At 48.9% G+C, this 25,436-nt stretch overlaps 1 protein-coding gene across 1 annotated transcript in view; it reads right to left on the bottom strand.

The window, feature by feature from the left end:
• Positions 1 to 25,436, bottom strand: part of CPNE2 (copine 2) — a 90,828-nt gene that overhangs the window by 17,786 nt on the left and 47,606 nt on the right. The window contains exons 5-10 of the mRNA XM_079988416.1: positions 19,600 to 19,671; positions 17,791 to 17,874; positions 14,607 to 14,696; positions 13,882 to 13,980; positions 3,193 to 3,279; positions 1,532 to 1,591 (exon numbers count right to left, since the gene is read on the bottom strand). Coding sequence (XP_079844542.1) covers positions 1,532 to 1,591; positions 3,193 to 3,279; positions 13,882 to 13,980; positions 14,607 to 14,696; positions 17,791 to 17,874; positions 19,600 to 19,671 — 492 coding nt within the window. The remainder of the gene's footprint in view (positions 1 to 1,531; positions 1,592 to 3,192; positions 3,280 to 13,881; positions 13,981 to 14,606; positions 14,697 to 17,790; positions 17,875 to 19,599; positions 19,672 to 25,436) is intronic.

Raw genomic sequence — 25,436 nt, 5'->3', positions numbered from 1 at the left:
TCATTTGGCATGCCCAAAGCTACATCTGCCAAATCTTCAAGTGTGCCAATAGAGACATTTGCACAAATTTGCAGCTTATACATGCATTTTGCTAACAGGCTAATGTAGGATGAGGTGGCCTTTGAGGTACTGGGGTGGTCTTGAGCAGCATAAGGTTTTATAGAACAAAACCAACACTTGGAACTGAGCCCAGATGCTAATTGGTACAATAGCCCAGGGGCATCCTGGGCGGAAAAGATGGAGCTGTTCTACAGCCACTGCCAGCAGAGCATGAGGTTTAAAAAATCCAACTCACCAATGGGCAGGGACCCTCACTTCATTTTTTTCTGGGTCTGCTAGAAACGTATTTTTATTCCAGCAAACATATGATTCAGCTTTCTAGGCTTGCTCTAAAGGTTTTACTGGTTTTAGCTGTGTTTTTATCTATGACTACATTATGGTTGTGGGGTTTTTTGGTTCATCTTAGCTGTGCTTTATTGACAATTTTAGAGTGTACGCTGCTTAGAGTTATGTGTAAGTTGTTTATTTTTAATCATTTCTTTTAGAAAGATTTATAAACAGTTTATAAGAAAAAGAGAGGAAGAGACCAGTAGCACAATACGCCCCCAATCCATTTGAGTAATTTCAACTCCCAAATCCCCCTCCTTCAGCAAAATAATAACAATAATCTGTGAATACGGGTGGTGAATTTGGCTCAGCCCTAGTTTTGGCCCAATTAGCAGAAGCTTTCTGGCTATGGGCTTGACCAGGGGGTCGCTCTGTGCGATCCACATTGAAAGGCAGCTCCTAGACATTTTGATGACCTTCCTGGGAGATTGTGGCCAACATTAATGAATATCTGTGTGCAGATGCATGTATTTAAACTGAGATTTCAGATAGCCTGCCTATGGAGGCAATATGTCTTGGGTCAGACCTGTCTGACTGAGGCATCAGTCTTCATTTGATTAAGAAATGAGGTTAGTAAGCAAGCCTGCAAAATGAGCCCAGGCAGAAAGTGGCCCTAAATGAACTTGGATTCATGGGGAAATTGATGATTAATTAAATTGAATTTTTGAATCTCTTCCCATGAAGACATCTTGAAGCGATCAACCATTTTTTTAAAAAAAAAGAATCAGCAGTAACAACTTCAGATCCAATACAGATTCTAACTGAGGCAAAAACTGATGACGTGTGCTGCAAAATTCACCCGGCATTGGGGGTTTTTGGCCAAATGAAATGTGTTCATTGCTTTGCAATGTTGCTTTCCTTCTGCCCCACTGAGCTGGATTGATGCCATTCATTCTGCTGTACCTCATGCCTCGTTTGCGATCGCAGCCAGGGGCTGATACAGGCAGCTTGCTCTCAGATCCACAGCGATTACATTGGAGTCGGAGATTCCTCAAGGCTACCCTGATCTCCCGGGATCTTTTTTGGCCTGTCATTTGATTAAGTCCAAGTGAGGAGAGGATGCAGAATGGCATGTTCCCAAACGAATTCACTTCACCTCATGCTTATTAGAGCGCTTTGTGCACAAAGAGGCAAAGATCCTTACCGTAAACATTAGCTGGCAGCCCCCAAGGATATAGTCCAGGAAGGTGTAATCTCTGGTGATCTGAAAAGGGAATTCAAATGGTTAGGAAGGGGGGGAGGAAGGGAGGCAATATAAGTGCATTTTCAGAAATCCCTAAACATTTGTAAGCAGAAAGAAAAACTTATTATAAGGCACTTTTGACCGTTTGTCTCTATGGAACTAAGGTCCTGTTGACCATCAAAATTTCAGAAGCAATATGATGGCTGGTAGTAAGTATCAAAGAGAAACTGCCCATGTGTGCACAGCAAAAACTAGCTCCATTGCGTTCAAAGTTCTATCTGTGGGGAGTCCAATTAGAAATGCAAAAGATTGCTGAACACTGCAGTCATCAAGAATACTGAGCATGTATGCATATATACACCACACCTCCTGCATCAGGACCGTCCTGACAAGAATGTTTGCTGCTTCTATGATAACATTTCCATAGAATACCTGAAGCAGCACACAGTGTGAAGCAAAGATGCATCCACCAGAAGCCATGGCCAATAGCAACCTACAGAAGAGGGTGCCAAGGGGATGTCCACTTGTTGCTGTAAAACTACAACTCCCATCAGCCCCAGCGAGCATGGCAAATAGTTAAGGATGAAGAGAATTGTAGTCCTACAATGCCTAGAGGGCACCACGTTGGGCATTCCTACCGGACGGAAGGGGAGGGAGTCATATTAGAGCATTTGTTTTACATACAGAAGGTCACGGGTTCACTCTCTAAGCCAGGCTAAGAATGTCCCACTTCCTGAAACCCTGGAGAGTTGTTGGCAGTCAGTGTAGACAATGCTGAACTAGAAGCACCAATCATCTGGTTCCCTTTTTTGTAGCATCTCCAGAACCTCACAGGAATCTCAATGTCTTCCCTCCTCCCCGTCCTCTCTCATCCCTTCTACTCCCCTTCAAGCTCAGCGTTGATAGCTTCCCTTTCCTGAGGTCACAACATTATGCAAATCCAGTAACGGTTGTTTTTAAAGTTAGGATGAACTAACCATAACTGCAACTTTAAAGATTATACAATAATACATTTCTTCTAGGGAAAAGCACCGGGGGGGGGGGGGAGGAGAGCTTAATCTTCCCCCTGCCTTGCTTACAAATCTGTGGGAGAAAAGAACCACCACCATTCCAATTCACCGCCTCTGAAGAAAATAATGCCACCGGCTTTTCCTTCCAAGAAGCAGCTGCAAGAGTTTTCATGCATGTTTTTTGAGCAGCAACACATTTCACAACAGCCTCACCCTACCCAGTGCCCTCCAGATGTTTGGAATCGCTTCCAGATTACCTGTTTAATGAGCCTTTCCCTGATTTGCTTGAGGGAGGCTGGACAACGCTGTATCAAAGCGCTGTCCAAAGTTTTCCAATATTTTTTCCCATCCCTCCCGGTCACATGCCTTATTGGGGGAAAACTGATCTTCTTGAGAAAGTGGGTTTGTTGCACATGACCTCCCAGTCTGTTACAACTGCAAGACCCGGATTTGCTGGTATGTGATAGAATCCTACCCCCACAAAAGCAACAGTCTGGGGGTGCCCATAGGATACCTCTCCCTTCAGTCTCAGTGGGGGGCAATGGGAGTTGTAGTCCAAAACATCTGGAGGACACCATGGTTGGTGGCAGATGCCTTGTGTGAAGTACTCACTTTGCAGGATTTCACAATGATGATTCCTGAGTTCTTGTAGCTCCTTTTCTTCTTCTGTTTTTTGGGGTTAATGCATTCAAATTCTACCTATTTAAAAATGAAACGGAAGGAAGACAGGTCACAATAAACACAAGAGATCCTGAATCATAGAATTATAGAACTGTAGAGTTGGAAGGGACCACAAGGGTCCCTGCCATGCAGAAATCCTGCACACAGCCGGTTCTCATTCTCTCAATGCCAGCAAAATGCCACAATCAGCCACAATTTGTTAGGTTGGGGAACTGCACCACTCAACACAGAAAAGTGCACCTTTGGAAGGTTAGCTGCATCTGGGTCTGCTTGCCAGTTTGGAAACTGCAAACTACATTGGAACACGGGACGCTGCCCGAGACCGACCACTGATCCACCTAGTTCAGCATTGTCTACCTTGAATGGCAGCAACTCTCCAGGATTTAGGGCAAGGAAGTCTCTCCTAGTAGGTTCTGCATTAAAATGCTCCCTTAATCAAATTTCTCAACCATCGTTAGCTATGGATGCACCCAGACGATGGAGCTGAGAAAGCCATTCCCTTCTGGTCTTTAGAGCCTGGTGTTTTGAATGAAAGAGCTGCCTGGGTTACTGACAGCAGGTAATTCCATTTAGAAGCACTCAGCACTTGACAGAAACAAAAGCGGAAATGGCAGATGAACACAGCAGTATTCCAAGTCCTTTTTTATGTGTGTGTGTTTTTTTGGGGGTGAAGGATGTTGATTACTCATTAAGTAAACAAACGTGTGTTCCCATTTTATTTTTAAGCTTTTATGTAGAAGCACCCCAGCTGTCTCTTTGAAAGAACCTTTTCTTTCCACCTGGAGCATGTCGATAAAAATGCACACATTCGTAGGAGGCAAAAAGGAAGGTCTGAAGTCAATATGTAACGATTGTGAACAATTGTGAACCTGACCTACTGGGACTTTATCAATTCACAGATCAACCTCTACTGCTTACTTTGCTCTGGGTAACACCAATGACATAACCTTTAGACCACTAGATACCATATTTTTCGCTCTATAAGACACACTTTTCCCCTCCTAAAAAGTAAGGGGAAATGTGTGTGCGTCTTTTGGAGCGAATGCAGGCTCCATGGCTTCAGTGAAAGCAATGCGGAGCGCAGCGGGAGTGTTCCCACTCGTGTTGCTTTCGCTGGAGCCAGGAGAGCAAGAGGGGTCGTTGCGCACCAATCCCTCTTGCTCTCCTGGCTTCGCTGGAGAGGCGCTGCAGTTTTCCCTCTCTGCACAGCGCCCCTTCAGCGAAGCGGGAGGAGAAATGGAAGGGGCTCCGTTTCTTCTGCCACTTCACTGAAGGGGCGCTGCACAGAGAGAGAGAGAGAATATTTTTTTTCTTGTTCTTCCCCTCTAAAACTAGGTGCGTCTTATGGTCCAATGCGTCTCATAGAGCAAAAAATACGGTAGTCTGATCTACCTGAAACAGAAGAGAATTCTCTATCATCCTTCAATATAAAAGGTCTCTGAACATAATAGGGAAAAACTGGCACTTTATTGGCCTTTTATGGACTTCCTCTGAGATCTGAAAAGTTGCTTTATGCCAGGACAGACAATTGATCCATCTAACTCAGTACTGTCTACACTGTCTGGCAGCAGCTCTCCAGGGCTTAAGGGCTTTCTCAGACCCTGCCTGAACCTGCCAGTGATTGAACAAGGCACTTTTCCCATGCAAAACGTGCTCTGAGCTATGAGAATGTTCACAAACATTTGAATAAATCCCACAAGGTTGATAAACAGGTCAGATGAGGTGTTTTTTTTAAAAAAAACAAAACTGTAATATAATTACTTGCCATTACAAACATTTGGCCAGGTATCAACTAAGCAAACCTTACGCATTTAATAACATTTCAGAGACTGATACAATTTTTTTAAAAAAACAACCTTTTAAAATATCACAGTCTGATGCAGAAGAAAGCTGCCATCCCTATGATAATCAGTAGAATTTCCATCGATCATGCGGTGCCTGAGTGAGAATTTTTGCTGTTCTAAATGTAGCATATTTATCAGTGTCTCTGACAGGAAGAGCAACTTATCTCGGAAAATCCATCTTCAAAAGAAGCAGTGGGTAGGTTTTTTTAAAAATTGAAATCTGCATGCACTTCACATTCACATATCAAGTGAATAAGACCTTCAAGGGTCTGAGAATTACAAAATCCAGCTTGACTTCTAGGGATACCCTTTAATCTGGCTCTCCCATTCTGCAAAGGGTAAAATATTTGGGCCTTAGAAAAAAAAAACTGTTCTTAGTTTAACATCCATCCAATCCCTTATATAACTGGGTGTGCCATAGGCAGGAGAAATTATAATAGTAGAGCCCAGCATCCTGTTCTCACAGTGGCCAACCAGATGGCCTGATGGGGAGCCCCCGAGCAGGCCCTGGGCACCCCACTTGTGATTCCTAGTGACTACTATTCAGGTGCATACTGGCATAGCCATTGATAGCCTGCTCCTCCATTAATCCTCTTTTAAAACAATCCACATGGGTGCCCAACACTACCTCACGTGGAAGCATATTCCATTAATCAAATGACTGTGTGAAAAGAAAAGTACTTTCTTTGACTGTCAATGTAAACGCTTGCTAATGAGTGAGAGGTTGGAGAGAACTGAAAATAACAAACCAAGAGAATGCAAGTAAAGGAACGAAGATGGCACATCGATCTAGACATGGAACCATAGAACCCAAAGGGACCCAAAGGGTCGTCTAATCCAACCCCCCTGGCAATGCAGCAGTGTAGGGGAACATGAGTTATGGAGGCAGCAACAGGTTTTATTTTGTTTTTCAATGATCCAGTTGGATTTTTGCTATGCATCCACACAGATAGCAGTACAAAACAAAAAAAGGGGGGGGAGTGGCCTTATACTGAGTCAAACCATTGCATCTAGCTCAGTACCGGCTACATGTGACGGGCAGCAGTGGCTCTCCAGAGTTTCAGGCACCTGCCTGGAGATGGAGTCTTTTGCATGTGAAGGCTGTGAATCCTGGAAGACCTGCTTCTTGCCTTGCAGGCCTTTATCCACCTGGCCTAGGAGGGGAGGGCTGTTGTTGTTGGAGGGGGGGTGCTGTTAGTGATATTTTTGGCTATTTGGTTGTGCACTTTTTGATGTGTTTTACTTACTGTTTATGGCTACTTTCGTTCCATTTGTAATGATGTACCTTTGTTCATGCTGTAAACCGCATTGTGCATGGTTTGAACCATGGAAAAGTGCCATACAAGTAAATTGTGTGCGCATGTGTCAGGGACTCAGCGGGAGCGCAGGGAGGAGAGGAGATGGAGAGCGAGGGGGAGCAATCCGAGGGCAGCGTAGGAGAAGATGACAGCAGCCCGATAGATTCCATGAGCCTCTCCAGCGAATCGGAAGATTCACAGAAGGGGGCGCCGATGGGCAGGGCAAGGGGGGACCCAAGGGGGACACCCCAGAAGCAAGGGGCCAGCGGGGACTCCCAGAGCAGCAGTTGGAAATCAGGACCAGCTTCCCCACCAGAGCGTAGTGGGGGGGGAGGAGTCCCAGGTATCAGAGCCCACATATGCACCACCAGCGAGAGAAGATGAGTCAGGGTTGGCCACGCCTCCATCGGAGAGCGAGGGAATGGTCAAGAGGAAAGTTGCAGGCTGGGCGCGCGCGCCAAGTTCAAATGTACAGGCGAGCGGCACAGAAGGTAGCCCGGATAGGGAACCAGGTCCTAAAGCCCGCCGGAAGGAGGGGGAAGAATCATCAGGGTCAGCGTCAGAGGAGTCCAGAAAGGATGAAACCCTAGCGGGCAGGAGGGCCCAGAGGAGAAAGGAACTTAGGAAGAGGTGGAGCAAAGCGAGAGTGTTAAACTGGTGTGGAAGGGGCGGAGACTCAGACGGGACTTCGCCGGTCTAAGGTCGAGACGTTGAGCTGCGCGCTGCGGCTTTAAAATGGAAACTGAACCTCAATAAAGACCTTTGTACATAACTACAGCCTATCGTTGGTCCTCTGTGAGCTGGGACCTGGAGGCAGCTCTGACAGTAAGTCCCGTCTCTTTCAAAGAACCTCGCAACGTGAGAGGACGCAGCGAGGGGCGAAGATTGGTGCTTCGCGAGCTCACAAAAGCAGCACAAGATGACTACAGAAGAACGACTGGCAGCTTTGCAAGACGCCGTGGCACAACTTAACGCAGAAATACTAGCGGCAAGGAGGAGAGAAGAGGAATCAGATGCTGTCTGCAAGGATCTGCAAACCAGGTTGGAAATGTTGACTAAACAGGGGCCACCGGGAGCCAAATCAGAGGGGATTGGGCTCGGGAAGAGAGGGGGGAGCCTTGTGTCGCATTTCGATGGGAGTCTGCAGCAATATCCTAACTTCAGAGCAGACGTGGTTTTTGCGCTAAAGTTACTGGAGAAGGACTTTAGAGATGAGCAGGAGAAAGTAGGCTTCATACTAACGCATCTCCATGGAGAAGCTAAAGCGTGGTTGCGCAATCTGTGGAGAGATAATGATCCAGCCCTCCAAAACGCAAAAGCCTTCATTAAGGCAATGGACGATTGTTTTTTATCGGAGATAGATGTGGATGTCGCTAGAAAAGAGATTCACGGTTTGAAACAAGGCAGAGCCACTGTAAGGCAATATCATTCCCGCTTTTTTGCATTGGTCAACGCGCTGGGATGGGAAAAAGAGTCAGCGTCCGTCAGGGACCTGTTCTGGGAGGGGCTGAACGGGGCTGTGAAAGACGAAATCGCAAGGGGGGAGAGACCACGGAGCACTCAAGAAGTGGTCCAGAAGGCGCTGACGATTGGTGTGCGGCTAGAAGAACGTCCCTGGAGCAAAGATGAAGGGCGTTGGGGACGCACGCCAGCAAGGGCACCTCCTTTCTTTCCCAGAGACTCAGCGCGTGCTCAATCCACGCCTCCACTGGGAGGGGGAGAGGAGCCGATGGAGATAGGTGGTGCCAAGGCTCAGTCAGCGACCAGAGCCCCAACACCGGGAGCAGCCAAAGTGAAGCCTCCTAGAGGGAACAGGAAGTGTTACATCTGTGACAGTGCTCAGCATATGGCAAAAGAGTGCCCCCAGAGGCTCCACAAGCACAATGCAGCCTCAGCAAAAGTAACAGAAGCAGTTCAGCAGAGAGAACCACAGCAGGGAAATGACGAAGTCTGGCTGGAAGCAGAGCCACTGGGGCCCAGCCAGACGAATCAGTGAAGCAGTCCCCAGGAATCTTACAGCCCACAGACCCCCTCCCGCCCAAACCAGTGGTGCAGCTCACCGCAACACTCCAGCTTCCCAATGGGCTCACCATGGAAGTCCCTATTACCATTGACTCTGGTAGCAATGCAGACTTTATAGGAGTGGATTTCATCAAGCAACATAGCATAGCGCTCCTGCCTGCCACGATGCCCCTGAAAGTAGTGACAGTCGATGGAAGAGAATTGCTGGGGGGACAGGTGGTACAGCAAACGCCGCCAATGGTGATGCGAATTGGAAATCACCGCGAAGTCATCAGCTTCAATGTCACCCAACTGTCAGACACGCCCATAGTGTTGGGCATGAGCTGGTTGGACAGGCACAGCCCGGCATTGGCATGGTACCAGCGTAAATTGACCTTCTGCTCCTCCTACTGCGCAGAACATTGCATCATGACTAACCAGGAGGACGAGGGGCAAGAGGATGACCCACAGCTACAACTGGGCATGCTGCAAGCGGTACCCGACAAGTACAAGGCGTTTTTGGAGGTCTTCGGCGAGAAGGAAGCGGACAAGCTGCCTCCCCACAGACCCTACGACTGCAAGATTGACCTCCTGCCGGGGGCAACGCTGCCGACCGGAAAACTGTACTCCATGTCTGAAGACGAACTGCAAGAGCTCAGGGAGTTCATAGATCACAATTTGAAGCGGGGATTCATCCGAGAATCCAAAGCAGTGGGGGGCAGTCCTGTGTTCTTTGTGAAGAAAAAAGACACGCCCCAAAAGAGGCTGGTAGTTGATTTCAGAATCTTAAACTCGAAAACCAAGCCCACGGCTTTCCCGATGCCCAAGATCGACGACTTGCTCGCGACGGTGAGGAAGGGACGCATCTTCACCAAGTTGGATCTACGAGGGGCGTACAATCTTATACGCATGCGGGAGGGCGACGAGTGGAAGACGGCCATGTTCACGCCCTTGGGCACCTATGAGTATAGGGTTATGCCCTTCGGTTTACAAAATGGCTCCCACTGCTTCCAAGCCTTCATGCATCACGTGTTAGCGGGGCTCCTCTACAAGAAGTGCGTCTGCTTCCTGGACGACATTCTGATCTTCTCGGAATCGCAGGAGGCTCACGAGAGAGATGTCAAGGAAGTCCTGCAAAGACTACGGGAGCACAGGTTTTACGCCAAACTGGAGAAGTGCCAGTTCGACATGACGGAGGTGGATTTCCTGGGCTACAAGCTGTCCGACAAGGGAATCGCCATGGACAGCGCCAAGGTACGATCAGTACTGGACTGGAAAAGCCCGCGCAATCGGAAGGAGGTCCAGAGGTTTGTCGGCTTTGCTAACTTTTATCGCAAGTTCATCAAGGGTTTCGCTATGCAGACGGCGGCCATCACGGACACCCTCAGCTCCAAGAAGAAGAAGTTCATCTGGACGGAGCAGGCGGAGCAGTCCTTTCAGAAACTCAAGCGTCTTTTCGCTTCCGAGGAACAACTGCTGCATGTGAACCCCAGCAGACCCATGAGGGTGGAGACAGATGCCTCCGACAGAGCCGTGGGGGCAGTCCTATTGCAGCAAGACCCGCAAGGGGATTGGAGGCCGTGTGCTTTCTACTCCAGGAAACTCAGCAAGTCGGAGCAGAACTACACCATCTGGGACAGAGAGTTGCTGGCCATTCATGCAGCCTTCAAGGCGTGGCGGCACTTCCTCATCGGAGCCAAACACACGGTGCAAGTTCGCACGGACCATAAGAACCTGGAGTACTGGCGCACGGCGCGGTTCCTGAACCAGAGACACATCCGCTGGGCGGAGTTCTTTGCGGATTTCGACTTCAGGATAGAATATATCCCCGGAGACAACAACATCATGGCTGATGCGCTATCCAGGAAGCCGCAGTATCTGGAGGAAGCAGCACCGGTAGCGGCCAAACACATTTTCGCACCCAAGGCGTGGGCATGCGCTTCGGCCACCGTAGACCTGGAAGCAATACGGCGCGAGCTGCGAACAGATTCCTTCGCACGATCCAAGATGGAGGAGGTGCGCAGCGGCACGGCGAAGGACGACGAGTTCCAGATACGCGACGGACTGCTCCTCCGCAAGGGGGCCATCTACGTGCCGGGAGATGAACTCCGCGCGACAGTACTGCAACAGCTACACGACGCACCCAGCGCCGGACATTTCGGCAAGGACAAGACGGTGGAATTAGTAGCCAGAGACTTTTGGTGGCCCAAGATGCGGGGAGAAGTCGCGGATTACGTCACGAGGTGCGACACATGCCAAAGGGCCAAGCCAGTACACAGACCGCCGGCGGGACTGTTAGAACCGCTACAGACCCCGTCCGAACCGTGGGAGAGGGTGGCCTTGGACTTTGTCACTGACCTGCCCAGCTCGAGGGGCAAAACAGCAGTACTCGTGGTAGTCGACATGTTCACCAAGATGGCGCACTTCATTCCTTGCGCGAAGGTGGCCACAGCGGAACAGACAGCCAAGCTGTTCATAGACCACGTGTTCAAGGTGCATGGCCTGCCACGGTCTATCCTGTCCGACCGGGGGCGCCAGTTCATCTCAAGTTTCTGGCAGAAGCTGATGGGGATCCTGAACGTCAAGGTCAACCTAGCGTCGGCAAGACACCCGCAGACCAACGGACAAGCGGAGAGGGTCAACGCCATCATGCAGCAGTACCTGAGATGCTACGCCAACCAGCAGCCCTCGACCTGGGTGGACTACCTGCCCCTGGCCGAGTTTGCCTACAACAACACACAACACGTGTCCACGGGGGTGACACCGTTTTTCGCCAACAACGGGCGACATCCCAGGACCTTCCCGGGCTTAGAGAAAGAGGGGGAGGGGGAGCCGCAGGGAGCAGAGGCATTGGCAGAGGAGTTACAGGAGGTCCATGAACAGCTCCGTAGGCAGTTAGACCTAGCAAAACACGTATACAAGATGCAAGCAGACAAACACAGAAGAGTGGGGGAGGACATACGGGTAGGGGACTGGGTCTGGTTAGCGGCCCAGGCAGTGCCGGCCAGATCCTTAGCTAAGAAGAAGCTAGGACACAAGCAGTTAGGCCCTTACCTAGTCGAGGCAGAGATCAACCCAGTGGCCTTCCGTTTGACACTACCGGAGGGTTCCAGAATGCACCCGGTCTTTCATAGATCGGTGCTAACGCCCTACAAGGCACCTCACAGGTTTCAGGAGCCAGGGACAGCTCCCAGTCCGCTTAGAGACGCACCCATGACAGGGGGGTCGCCGAGGGCGGAGCCACTCAATGAGGTAACGGAGATTTTGGACTCAAGATGGGGGGAAGAGGGGGTCGAATATCTCATCGCAAGGGAAGGTGCCCCGGCCAGCGCCAACAGCTGGGTGCCGTACTATGCGGTGGAGGAGCACTACCTCAAAGACGAGTTCCACGCACTCTTCCCACACAGGCCCATGCCGGAGGATTATTTTGACGAATATCTTTTCACCCCCACACTCTCAGCCAGTACGTTTCAGGGGTTCTCCTCGGCTGAGGAGACGGCTCCAGAGACTACCTCACCGGAGGGGTCGATCTCAGACTTGGGTGCGGAACGCTCTTATTGGTGGGACACTCAACCCGAGGAGGAGTAGCGCAGGAGACTGCTCAGAGGGCCCTGGCACGCAGACTCCCCAGAGGAAATGGGGGAACAAGGGGGCATGGACGGGTTGGGGGAGGACCCTGGGTTCGAGCACACCGGCAACGAGATGGAAGCGGAGGAGAGCGACGTCGATGTACCCGTCACGGACTGGCAGCATGCCAGGGGGGAAGAACTGTATCCGGCATGCACCCCCACAGCATTGGAGCACCCGGAACCCACGCCAGAAGAGGGGGAGGGGGGAAGGGGGGGCTTCGAGGGGGGGATGGATGTCAGGGACTCAGCGGGAGCGCAGGGAGGAGAGGAGATGGAGAGCGAGGGGGAGCAATCCGAGGGCAGCGTAGGAGAAGATGACAGCAGCCCGATAGATTCCATGAGCCTCTCCAGCGAATCGGAAGATTCACAGAAGGGGGTGCCGATGGGCAGGGCAAGGGGGGACCCAAGGGGGACACCCCAGAAGCAAGGGGCCAGCGGGGACTCCCAGAGCAGCAGTTGGAAATCAGGACCAGCTTCCCCACCAGAGCGTAGTGGGGGGGGAGGAGTCCCAGGTATCAGAGCCCACATATGCACCACCAGCGAGAGAAGATGAGTCAGGGTTGGCCACGCCTCCATCGGAGAGCGAGGGAACGGTCAAGAGGAAAGTTGCAGGCTGGGCGCGCGCGCCAAGTTCAAATGTACAGGCGAGCGGCACAGAAGGTAGCCCGGATAGGGAACCAGGTCCTAAAGCCCGCCGGAAGGAGGGGGAAGAATCATCAGGGTCAGCGTCAGAGGAGTCCAGAAAGGATGAAACCCTAGCGGGCAGGAGGGCCCAGAGGAGAAAGGAACTTAGGAAGAGGTGGAGCAAAGCGAGAGTGTTAAACTGGTGTGGAAGGGGCGGAGACTCAGACGGGACTTCGCCGGTCTAAGGTCGAGACGTTGAGCTGCGCGCTGCGGCTTTAAAATGGAAACTGAACCTCAATAAAGACTTTTGTACATAACTACAGCCTATCGTTGGTCCTCTGTGAGCTGGGACCTAGAGGCAGCTCTGACAGCATGTATGCTCCATCACTGCGCTATGGCCCTTCCCGAAACCTTGCTGCAGGCCTGCACAACCACCACCCTGCCTCTGAGCAGGGAGAGAGCAAGGTCACCTCCATCAGCCTGGCTGGGAGGAGGCACACAAAGGAAGGCCTTGGATGATGAAGGCAGCATCCAGGTTGGTTTATATGGGGAGAGGCGGTCCTTCTAGGAGAGGACTCTCTGCTTACACATCAGAAAACCACTTCCAGACAAGCCATTACTGTGCTAGGTGGACCAATGGCTCAGCATAAAGAGACTTCTTCTATTGTCCTCCTTCTTCTTATTACTACTATTACAACACATATATCCCGCCATGTTTCTTACATCACAGAACCCAACATGTAATTCTCAGGTGGTCTCCCATGCAGGGACTGACAAGCCCCAAATCTGCTTAGCAAGGTGAATTTAAGAATCTGCCTTGTAATTTCTGTCTAGCTCAGTCTTGTCTACACTGAGTGAAGAAGAAGAAGAAGAGTTTGGATTTGATATCCTGCTTTATCACTACCCGAAGGAGTCTCAAAGCGGTTAACATTCTCCTTTCCCTTCCTCCCCTACAACAAACACTCTGTGAGGTGAGTGGGGCTGAGAGACTTCAGAGAAGTGTGACTAGCCCAAGGTCACCCAGCAGCTGCATGTGGAGGAGCGGAGACACGAACCCGGTTCCCCAGATTACGAGACTACCACTCTTAACCACTACACCACACTGGTAGCAGTTCTGCAAGGTTTCAGGCAGGGAATCTCTCCCAGCCCTACCTGCAGCTACAATGCCTTCAGGCCAGAGCGTTTTCCTATTCTTCACATCCAAAGTGGTTCTCTAGAGCTTACCGAAAAGGCATCTTGGGCTTCGCACATCTTGGCAACGGAAGTCTGGAACTCCCCGATGAAATCGTGGCCTCCGTCGTTGTCGTAATCATGACATATGATCTGGTGGGAGAAAAGGGAGAAGCAGAGCAGTGAGTGGGGTTTTTTGTTTTCTTTAAAGAAGCAAACAGATGTCTCATGTTGCCTATTGCTGGGCTGCCCATTAAAGAAGCCTGAAATTGAGCTGCACATTTTTTGTGACAAAGAAACTCATCTTTCTCGGAAATGGGATCATTAATTTTTTTCCAAGAATTAGAACTAGGTGTCAGAAATAATGAGATGCTGTCTAGAAATAGTAATTACAGAGGAACAGATTCAATTAATGGATAAAGATGAAGGTTATGGTAACAAATATTGCTATTTCCAGAAACTTCCAAGAAATTCCCATTTGAAGACCTTAAAAGAAAAAGAAAATGATTTTTAAAATGTTGTAAATTACTCTGTGGAGGAGTGGAGTCCATGATTTCATAATCACCAGAACATGCTGTGCATACCCAACTTCACAATGTCTGGAAACAAAGGAAGGTTTTCAAACAAAAAGACCTAACATTTTCTGCTAGTTTACAAGCCTGGAAGCAGCCATTCTATGGCTGGTACCTTCGGCACTATCTCAAAATTCCAAAATGCCCTCCTGCACCCCCAAACTGTTGGCAACCACTGAAACAGAGGGAGACTTGGGCCCTTGGTACCTTTATCTGCCTTTCGACGTCTCCGTCACACAGAGATATTAAAGGCACAGTGAACGGCTTCCACACAGGATCCAGCGTGTATTTAATCACCTGCAATTTGGAGAGACGGGAGAAGCATAGGGGGAGATCATTTCACAATCAAGGCCAACACACCAAGGGCCAAGCTAGACACCAGGGCCGGCCCTACTATTGGGCAGAGCAAGGCAACGGCCTCAAGGTGGTAGATGCCAGTGGGAAGCAGCAGTTCCTGGGCCTTCCTCCCAAGTCTCGGGACCCTTGCTTTGTCCTATTGCCCCTCATCAGGTGGAGGAGACTACCACCCCACCAGCATGGGTTATTCAAAATGTGTACCAGAAATAGGTTTGCTTACAAATGCATTTATTCTACTTTCCCGTATTCCTACCCCTGCAATGACTGCAACATGCTCCCCATTCAATCTGCAAAGCCTAAATGATTTACAAATATAATTGCCTTTTTGATGTAAAAAAAAGGTAGCCTTGTCTCTGAACTCACATCTGTAAGAGAGGATCGGCTTTGCATTGAAGAGTGAGGCAGGATTGGCCTCTTGTCAAGAGCAAGGCATTGCCAGTTAGAGCATGGATTAAGTGTTAATGTTAAAGGTAAAGGTAAAGGTACCCCTGCCCGTACGGGCCAGTCTTGACAGACTCTGGGGTTGTGCGCCCATCTCATTTAAGAGGCCAGGGGCCAGCGCTGTCCGGAGACACTTCCGGGTCATGTGGCCAGCGTGACATCACTGCTCTGGCCAGAGCCAGAACCAGAGCCAGAGCCGCACACGGAAACGCCGTTTACCTTCCCGCTGGTAAGCGGTCCCTATTTATCTACTTGCACCCGGAGGTGCTTTCGAACTGCTAGGTTGGCAGGCGCTGGGACCGAGCAGCGGGAGCACACCCCGCTGCAGGGATTCGAACCGCCGACCTTTCGATCGGCAAGCCCTAGGCGCTGAGGCTTTAACCCACAGCGCCACCTGCGTCCCTTTGTGTTAATGTTAAAATGATTGTAAACGCTTCCCTGCAAAGGAGTGGAAAGGATCAAAGAGAAACTGCGATGTAAAACTGAGACTTCCCTGTGCAGAACTGTCAGACACTGGAGCACTGTGTGGGAGTCTCAAAGGATGCATACTTACAACCCAGCATGGGAGAAAAATCACACAATGTGTCAGTCAACAATAACACAAATCAACTGGGAAGGATAGGGCTCTCCCACACAACACTGTCCCTCCCTGCACCACCACTGGTGCAAAGTGGACTTTTGAACCCCACACCGTGCAACACTTCTAATGCTGGTCCTGGCTTGTGTCAAGAAACTGTGCTTTAAGGCGACCTGATTCCCTCCCTCCTCCACCCCTATTTCAGATGTAGCAAAAACCTGCAGAAAGTGAAAGCTTCCCATTTCTTCCTTGTGGACCCTCCAGAGAAGGGGAGGGGGAGCAGGGAATATGTGAGCCCAAGGCTAGTTTATGGTCACTTATGTAATGCTAAATGGTGCATTATATCCAAAATGAGCCATTTTCTGCCTTCATGCCAAGAGCTCTTTAATATTTCAAGGATCATATAAGAAGGGAAATCAACATTAAGGAACTCATAAATCAATGACACTGGTTTCTTCGTAATGTATTTAGGATTGGCACAGAAGAAGAAAACAAATGTATTGATAATTGTCTCCTTGGAGAGTGTCTGTCTCTTTTCTGGCCTGCAAAAGAGGAAGGCACAGTGGTTTGTAAAAGCTCGGGCTTGGGTAGAATCAAAGAACCCGAGGATCATCCAGTCCAACCCCTACAATGCAGGAATCTTTTGCCCAGTGTGGGACTCTAACCCACACCCCTGAGATTAAGAGTCTCATTGTTTACCGACTGAGCTATATTTTTTAAGAAACTGCTTTCTGCCTGCTCTGTCCAACACAGGAACTGTGTCTGCTTTGGGTCTTTTTCTTTTTGTCACTACCAACATCAGTGAGATCTTGGAGGGAGAAAAATTTGCTTAGGGGTGGGCAAACCAGGTTTTTGCGGCATTCAAAAACTAATATCTGAATGGGCCTGTCAATGAGCACCCAAGACATTTACTTTGAAACTTGAGGACAGAGGTTTTTTCCATTGCTCCCAAAGGCACTTGAAAGCAAGATGTGTCCTGGAAAGTCTCAGGAGGGATTCAGCCAGGAATGTTAATACTAATGACAATAGCAGTTCAGCTGTAAGGTCTGAAGCCCATGGATTCTGTCCTGCTAGGCCATGGGGGGGGGGGCAAAGACCTCCAGTTCTCACCAAAAAACTCCCAAAACATTTATGATTTATGCCTTTTCCAGCAGCTCCCAAAACTGGAGAGGCACTCCAGGAACTGATTGCTGATGTTTTAGTGGTGTAGTGTTTTTTTTAAACAGTCAAGATAACTACCTGGACACAGTTACCAAAAGCCAGTGCAAAGAGTCCCCATTCTCTGGAGGAGGATGGCTGGATTCCCCCATGTCCCCTTAGAAGGATTTGGAACATGGGTTTCTACATTATTCATTTAGATGTAATTGTTGCAGTATGAAGAGTGCTGCATAATTCTTCTTGGGCCATATTGCTTTTTTGCCTTTGCAATGCAACTCATTCTGCATTGGGGACGGGAACCTCAAGCTAGGGGCCAAATGCGGCAATCCAAACCTCCCTATCTGGCCCTCAGAAGTCACCCCAGCCACATCCCCCACCAGCCCTGCTCTGTACCCCACATTTTGCTGGGCTGGAAGGTGCCCTTGAACTGGATGCTAGTCCATTATCAAGGGCTGAAGTGTGTTTGTGTGCAGAAACTAGGCTACAGTACAACATTTACATTCAATGTTCCACTTATTTTTGGTCTCTCCCCCCAACCACCTCTGGCACATGGCCCTCAGAATGTTGCCCAGAAGAGAATGTGGCCCTCTGGTTGATAATGGTTCCCCAGTTCTGCCTTGAAACTGCTTTTAAAACTCACAAAAGCCAGCTGTTATCCCTTGCAACACAGACACACCCACTCAAGGTTTTCGAGGTGTTTGGGGGACACCTCAGCTTCACTTTGTTCAAAAACATCACCCAAAATATCTGGTCCTTGGCAGCATGGGACACGGACAGAGTGTGATCTTGCTGCAAAACACTGATATTTGCATCTCTCAAAGGGGGAGTTCATTGATGCTAACAGATGATCCTGCTTACCTCTGTCCTATGGACTAGCATCCATTTCCCATCATCTCCTGGTTTATAAAACTCTAAAAATGGGTCTGATTTTCCAAACAAGTCCTGCAAGGGGGATGAAAGAGGAAAAAATAATGACAGCGGTTATACAATTACCCCAGCTCAGCTGCCTCAAATCAGCACCAGGTAATGTAGCATTAGGAGGAGAGAGGAAGTCTTTCCCCTTAGGCTATAAATCAGAGGCACCCAATGTGTCTTGCAGGGTCCTCCAAGTGCTACAATTTGAATGAATAAGAAATGAAGGCCTGTAAATCTTAAAACATCTAAGCACAGGGTAAACAGTAGCATCCACAGATGGTCTGATTTCCCCAAAGCAACAAATATTATTGGCTCAAAACGGTCTCTTGGTGCTCACACCAGAATGCAAATCCTCAACAACTTTGGCAGGGTTGCCAGGGACTGTAGCGGTTGGACTTGCACTCTCTACCTCCTCACTGTAGTGGGTTTTGTCAGTGGGCTCCCCAACTGGGGTGTGGACACACCCCAGCAGATGCCCAACCAGGCCAACTCTTGGAACCAGTCCTGTATTTAAAGGGCTCCCCAACAGCCATGGCCCAAACTAAATGATACTAGAGAGAACATAACTAATCTCTTAGAGTTTAAGCTGCTGAAAAGCAGCAATGGAGGCTGCTGTCAGGAATAGAAGAGCAGCAGGCAAGAGGGTCTATTAAACCCTTTTCCTTTGCTACTATTGTCTGTGGGAAACTGCAATGCCATCCCAGGCAGCCTTCAGTTGGACATGTGTTCTTGAACCGATGAGCATTCACAAGATAATTCCTAGGGAACTAGAGGGTGGGGGAATACATGAAGAGCAGAGGCATCTCAGAGGAAAAAAATATGCAATAGCAGATCAAAAAAAGCACCAGGCAGTACGCTTATGGAAGGAGCCATCGACCTTGACTCACACCACCCTGAAAACAAACTGTCTCTCCTCAGAGTTCTAGGGCTCTCTCTCTTTCAACAGGCCTTTCAGAGCTTTGCCTCTTCAAGGGCTGCTTGTTTTCAGTCCGTTTACATACTTTATTTATAGATGCACAGGGGTTTCTCAGAAGTCCATGCAGGGTGTGAATCTCTATTGGTACAGGGACCGATTATTTCGTTTATGCATTAATTCAAAGTCTTTTTTATATCATCCTTCACTCACAATCTGAGGGAGGCTTACAAAAATAAAACCCTAAAAAGCAAATACCTTTTTTTTAAAAAAATGTACAATAAAAGCTATGAAATCATACCGGCAACATAAAACAGTCAGCAGGATTAAAGTTGCATCAGTAAAGCTCAGGAAAATAAAAGGCTGTTTCTGGCAACTGAAAGTAGAACTGGGTAGGAACCAGAGGCTAATCAACTAAAGGAGGATTTGTGCCCTCCCAAGAGAAAGGAAAAGGCTATTTCAGACTCTTTGCTTCCATTTCCTTTGGCAAGTTTCTAGACCTCATGGTATGCAGGCAGGGTAGACAGTTAGAAGGTAAATGAACAGGTCTGGGTAAGGGGAGAATTTGTGTGCCTTATTAAAATTGCTGGCTCCTACACTCCTTTCCCCTACCTCTGTTGCATCCCAAGCACAGTTGCCAACTGTTCAGCATTGGCTGAAAAGCCCTTTCGTGTCTGTGTGTGGTCTCTGCTGCACAACACTGGAAGACCAGGCTCCTGCCTTGCATTCAACACTGTGCAGTGCAATGTCAAAACAAGCATTTGTAGCATCACCTACAACATGGCTACATGTTGCATCCATATTTGGGTGGGGGGAGAAGCAGGACCCCAAACACGCACCTTTTTATCCAGCTTCCTGCCTGCCATGCTAAGAGTGATCACACGGTTGTCTGACAGCTCTTGAGCTGCTATCTGGAAGACAAGAGAAAATTCCAGTCATTCTTCACACATTATATGTTTGAGCCCCCAAAGATGAAGAAAAACATAGCTTGTGGAAAAACACAGCTACAGGGAAGGGAGAGGGATGGGATGGCAGAACTCCATTTGCTCTGCTGAAATACCAGCACACTTTGGCTCTTCTGTTCCTTATAATTCCCCCCATTCCAGCTGCTCATCATAGGATCTTTGTAACCAAGAAATCATGCCTGAGTTTTTTTCTTTCCTCCTCTCTCCCAATCCCTTTTCTTTTCATGTCATATGTTTTGGGTTCTAAATCTGAGGATAGGGACTGTCTTATCACCGGAATTTGCAAGCTGCTCTGAGAGTCTCTTTTTTCTGGCTGAAGAGCATGGTGGAAATGCTTTAATTAAATAATCATTCCATCTACTCCCAATGTTCAGGTGTGAGTGCTGCTGCTGCCTATGTAGCAAAAACAACAACAGCCATACAGAGCAGAGAGGTATCTGACAGGATTGAGGGAACCAAAGCTAAAACCTCTTTTATTTGAAAGGGGGAAAAAACACTTTTGGGGGGTTGTGAATCCAAAAACAGTCTAAGGTGGAGTGAGTTTGCTCAGTGTCCACAGGATGCTGGAAGACTGCTGCAGAAAAACCCTGGAAAACTGGATGGCAGGAGAAATGGAACAGAACAAACTGGTGCCCTGCAGACACTTTGGATTAGAATTCCCATCAGCCCTAACCATTGGCCATGTTGGCAAAGGCTGATGCCAACTACTGTTCAAAACATCTGGAGGGTAGATTCTGAAAAAAGAGAGAAAGAAAATAGCGCTTGCACATTTTGCTTCCCTAGGGTCTACAAATGTTAGAAATGCACTTTTAAAAAAGAAAGAAAGAAAACTGGGGACCTGGTGATTATCCAAGGAGGGGCAACTGCTCCCCCCTTGCAGCTGCTCATGTCAGTGGGGGTGTCTCTCCTCTGGTCCCCCCACTCAGATCTTGCTTAGGGGGGGAATGACATTGACCACAACTGGAAATAGCTCTTCCCTTTGGGCTGCTGTTTACTCTCCAGCATGATCTGAATAAAAAGCAGTGAGTCAGACTGAGCCTTTGTTGGTGGAGAGAGCACAAGACGAGTTGGTTAATTGCGCCTCTTCTTTCCTCATTAGTGTCATGCGGATGCAGGCCCCGAAGTGAAAAAGCAAAGCTGCAAGGGGCCGGAGTATATGATAGGACTAAGTCTACAGACTCTTTGAATCTTAACTTGGTCTTCTACTGATGCATGCAGAGCAAGGTGACCAAGATGATCAAGGACCTCAAGGTCCCCTTTGAGGAACGGCTGAGAGAGATGGGGATGTTAAGCCTGGAGAAGAGAAGACTTAGCAGTGATGTGATGGTCAACTTTAAATATCTAAAGAGCTGTCCCATGGAAGATGGAGCAAGATTGTTTTCTGGCGCTCCAGAGGGTAGGACCCCAACAAATGGATTCAAATGGCAAGAAAGGGGATTCCGATTAAACATTAGGAACGTCCTTCCATCAGTAAGAGCTGTTTGACAATGGAACGGACTCCCTCAGAAGGTGGAGGACTCTCCTTCATTGGAGGTTTTTAAATGGGGATTGGATGACCATCTGTCAAGGATTCTGTAGTTGCAATTCTATGATTCTATGCGGTCCAGCTTTTACCCCAACTCTTGGGAAAGCGCACTGTGTGTGTGTGCTTTCTGCATCTTTGGCAGGCTGGTCCAGGAGAGCCAGCAGAGAAGTGACCGCAGCACTTGCTCAAAAATCCAAATGTACGTAGCTTTGAAGTTGAGCAACAGGGTTGCCCAACTGCCTTGCTGTCAATGGCATGGGACTGGCTTTCCAGAGTCACCAGATTCCCGGGACTGTGATCTAGTGTTGAGCATCCTGGTTTGAACTGCCTGCAGTTCCATCCTCCAGCCAGCAGCTCTGCTAATCAGAGCAATAGGGTGCCCATGTGCGACGAGTGGGGATCCCTGTCTCAGAGCCTGGTGCTGAGAGATGTCTGTCACTGGCCTCCTTGCGGCTGCTCTGCTTTGGGGTATATTTTGCATGAACAGGTGCTGAAAGGAACATAGGAGTGAGAGGCGGTTCCAGGCACTGTGGGTGGAAGAGAAGATGATGCCAAGGCTGCTTTTTCTTTTTCTTTTTTTGCAAATGTTCTTCATACTCTTTCTCTCTCTCTCTCTCCTCCTGAGCACAATGGCTGGATGTCAGTGCTTGCAGCCAGAACAGAGGTTGAGTCCAGCATTTTAATTTTTCCACACAGGAGCCTTATTCTCAACTGAGTAAGGGCTGAGGGCCCAGCAACACGGATTTCATCAAACCAGGTGCCCTCCACATGTTCTGGATTATAGCTTCCATCACTGGCATTTCTGGTCCAGGAATTCAGTAGATTTAGCCTAGGCTAGAGCACAGAATTCTGGGAACACAGGTCCAACCGCAAAGTGAAAAAATGTGAGATAATAGAAGACTTGTAGAGTTGGAAGGGACCCCAAGGGACATGGAGTCCAATCCCCTGCAGTGCAGGAAAAGCACCTTGGAAAAGCACATGGAGTCAAGAGAGGAAAGTGGGAAAGAGTGTCACTTTCCTCTTCCAGGTTTATGGAAGTGGCAAAAATGGGGAGAGCAATAGCTGCAGCTCTGTGTTCCGGACACACAAAATTCACAGGTTTCTATGTGAACACACACACACACACACACACACACACACATTCTCCATCTAGGCAGGCAAGAAGCATCATCCCCAGATCAAGCACACAGTCCAGCTGGGCAAAAGCTGGATGTGCCACAGGGTTCTGTCTTGGGCCCGGTCTTATTCAACATCTTTGTCAACGACTTGGATGATGGACTCAAGGGCATCCTGATCAAGTTTGTAGATGACACCAAACTGGGAGGGGTGGCTAACACCCCAGAGGACAGGATCACACTTCAAAATGACCTTGACAGATTAGAGAACTGGGCCAAAACAAACAAGATGAATTTTAATAGGGAGAAATGTAAAGTATTGCACTTGGGCAAAAAAAATGAGAGGCACAAATACAAGATGGGTGACACCTAGCTTGAGAGCAGTACATGTGAAAAGGATCTAGGAGTCTTGGTTGACCACAAACTTGACATGAGCCAACAGTGTGACGCGGCAGCTAAAAAAGCCAATGCAATTCTGGGCTGCATCAATAGGAGTATTGCATCTAGATCAAGGGAAGTAATAGTGCCACTGTATTCTGCTCTGGTCAGACCTCACCTGGAGTACTGTGTCCAGTTCTGGGCACCACAGTTCAAGGAGGACACTGGCAAACTGGAACGTGTCCAGGGGAGGGCAACCAAAATGGTCAAAGGCCTGGAAACGATGCCTTATGAGGAACGGCTAAGGGAGCTGGGCATGTTTAGCCTGGAGAAGAAGGGGTGATATGATAGCCATGTTCAAATATATAAAAGGATGTCACATAGAGGAGGGAGAAAGGTTGTTTTCTGCTGCTCCAGAGAAGCGGACATGGAGCAATGGATCCAAACTACAAGAAAGAAGATTCCACCTAAACATTAGGAAGAACTTCCTGACAGTAAGAGCTGTTCGATAGTGGAATTTGCTGCCAAGGAGTGTGGTGGAGTCTCCTTCTTTGGAGGTCTTTAAGCAGAGGCTTGACAACCATATGTCAGGAGTGCTCTGATGGTGTTTCCTGCTTGGCAGGGGGTTGGACTCGATGGCCCTTGTGGTCTCTTCCAAATCTATGATTCTATGATTCTATGAAAAGCACTCAGGAAGAGGGCAGGGCAGGGCTGGGGAGAAGGGGCAGTGCCTGAGGAAGAGCCTCCCTTAAGGCCAGGAGGGCCCACATTCAGGCCTCAGGCTCCCCTTCTCCCCTGGCACAGAGAAAGAAAGACTATGTTTCTCATTCTGTGGGAGGAAGACAGCTCCCTCTGAGCAGAGGCAAGCGGCTGCCAGCACAGAAAGCGCATCCTGCACTGGAGGAGGAGGGGGCTGCCTTGCCAGCCTCATCCGACTGGCCTCGGCGACGCTTGCTTCATGCACAACTCGAGCCACCTACACGTGCTGGCAGTCGGTCAGCCTCACTGCCTCGTTCCAGCATGGAGCGTCTCCAGGGAGTTTGCCATTTCGCTGCCCTCGAATGGTTAACCCCCCCCTCCACCTTTTCTCCTGGCACAGCAGCACCAAACCACCAGCCCAATGGGACCCAGCTGCATCCTCCTGCCTTCTGTGTAGGTCTCAGCTGTATCCCTCACATTTCCTGTAAAATCTAGTCTGCCTGGTACAGATATTGGGTCTGTGTCTAGTTAGTATGCCCCTTGGAGGCCTGTCCTTTTAATTCCTCGCAAAGCACCATTTACAACAATTTTATTTATTTGTTCATTGCATTTATATCCCACCTTTCCCCCAAAAGAGCTCAAAGTGGTGTGGATAGTTTTCTTCCTCCCTGTTTTATCCTCACAACAGCCCTGTGAGCAGCCAGTTTTGAACACGGAGTGTTCAAGGTACACCGTTCCCCTCTCTAAATCCACTGTCAGTTTCCTTGCATACATTTCCTGCTTGATTATTGAGTGCATGGGGAGGGCAAGCACAGATGAAGATGCCTTCAGCAGATCCCATGGCATTAAAATCAAGCACACCTGATCAGCAGAGGGAGATGAAAGCCCACCATGGTGCAGCCAAATCAGGGGAGACTGCAATTTGCATCATAAAGCAGCTGCTGTCACCAGCCCATCAAACTGAAGAGGCTCACCCTCTTTCTCCACGGCAGTTTTGAGTGCTAGGAACACCCTTCTCCAACTTGATGCCCTCCAGATATTGTTGGACTACAGTTCCTACCATTGCTGACCGCTGGCTGAGGCTGAAGGGAGTTGCAGTCCATCAACATCTGCAGGGCCACAGGCTCCTGACTCATGGGCCAGGATAGCTGGTAGACATTTTATCAATGGGCGTCAATGTCTCACAATTAGGAAGTCCTTAGAGATCTCTCTCCAGGGTGCTGGGCTGGAGGGTGCCTCCACACGGAAGCCTGCTGCCAATACCTTTTCCTTCTCACTCCACTTTAATCAGAATCTGGGCTGGTGTGGCATCTTTTAGATATTTCTGAGTTTCATGTACAGATATCCAATGTACCTCATCCACACCAGTGGGAACTGAATGGCCAAATGCTCCTAAGAACATAAGATGAGCCTGCTGGATCAGGCCAGTGGCCCATTTAGTCCAGCATCTTCTCCTATAACTATTTTGCCAAGCTATGTAAATATATATATATTTGTTCCTATGGTGGTGGGGGGGAACCACCCACATCAATGAGTATGCTTAAAGCAGCCTGTAACACAGGAAATAGCAATATTTTTATTTTTTCTCCATTTTAATGATGGTCCATCTGGCTGTTTTAATTTGAAGGAGCTGGACGACGCCTGTTTCCTATCTCTGTTGGACAGACAATATTAATGGGGCCTTAATTATGTGGATTCCTGCTCACAATTTTTGCCATGCAGGGATTTAGCAGCCAAACTCAGGGCCAGCCTTACCATTGGGCTGAGTGCGACAGCTGCCTCAGGTGGCACATCCTGAGTGGCAGTGAGGGCTTGGAAGGCAGAGTTTGTGTGGACCACATGCACCCTCTTGAACTAGCCTGCTGTCCTCACTTGGACGCTGTCCCATCACCAGTGCTGAAATAAGAGTCAAATGCTAGCCCAGTTAGCTTTTGTGTGTGGAATGTGTTTGTGTGTGTGATCTTGCCCTTTGCCTCAAGCAACGAAGTGTGCTG

This window comes from Podarcis cretensis (assembly GCF_951804945.1).
Source record: "Podarcis cretensis genome assembly, chromosome: 8".
In the NCBI taxonomy this organism is placed as follows: Eukaryota; Metazoa; Chordata; class Lepidosauria; order Squamata; family Lacertidae; genus Podarcis; species Podarcis cretensis.
The sequence above is the reverse complement of the archived record's forward strand: the minus strand, read 5'-3'. Positions and strand labels throughout refer to the sequence as shown.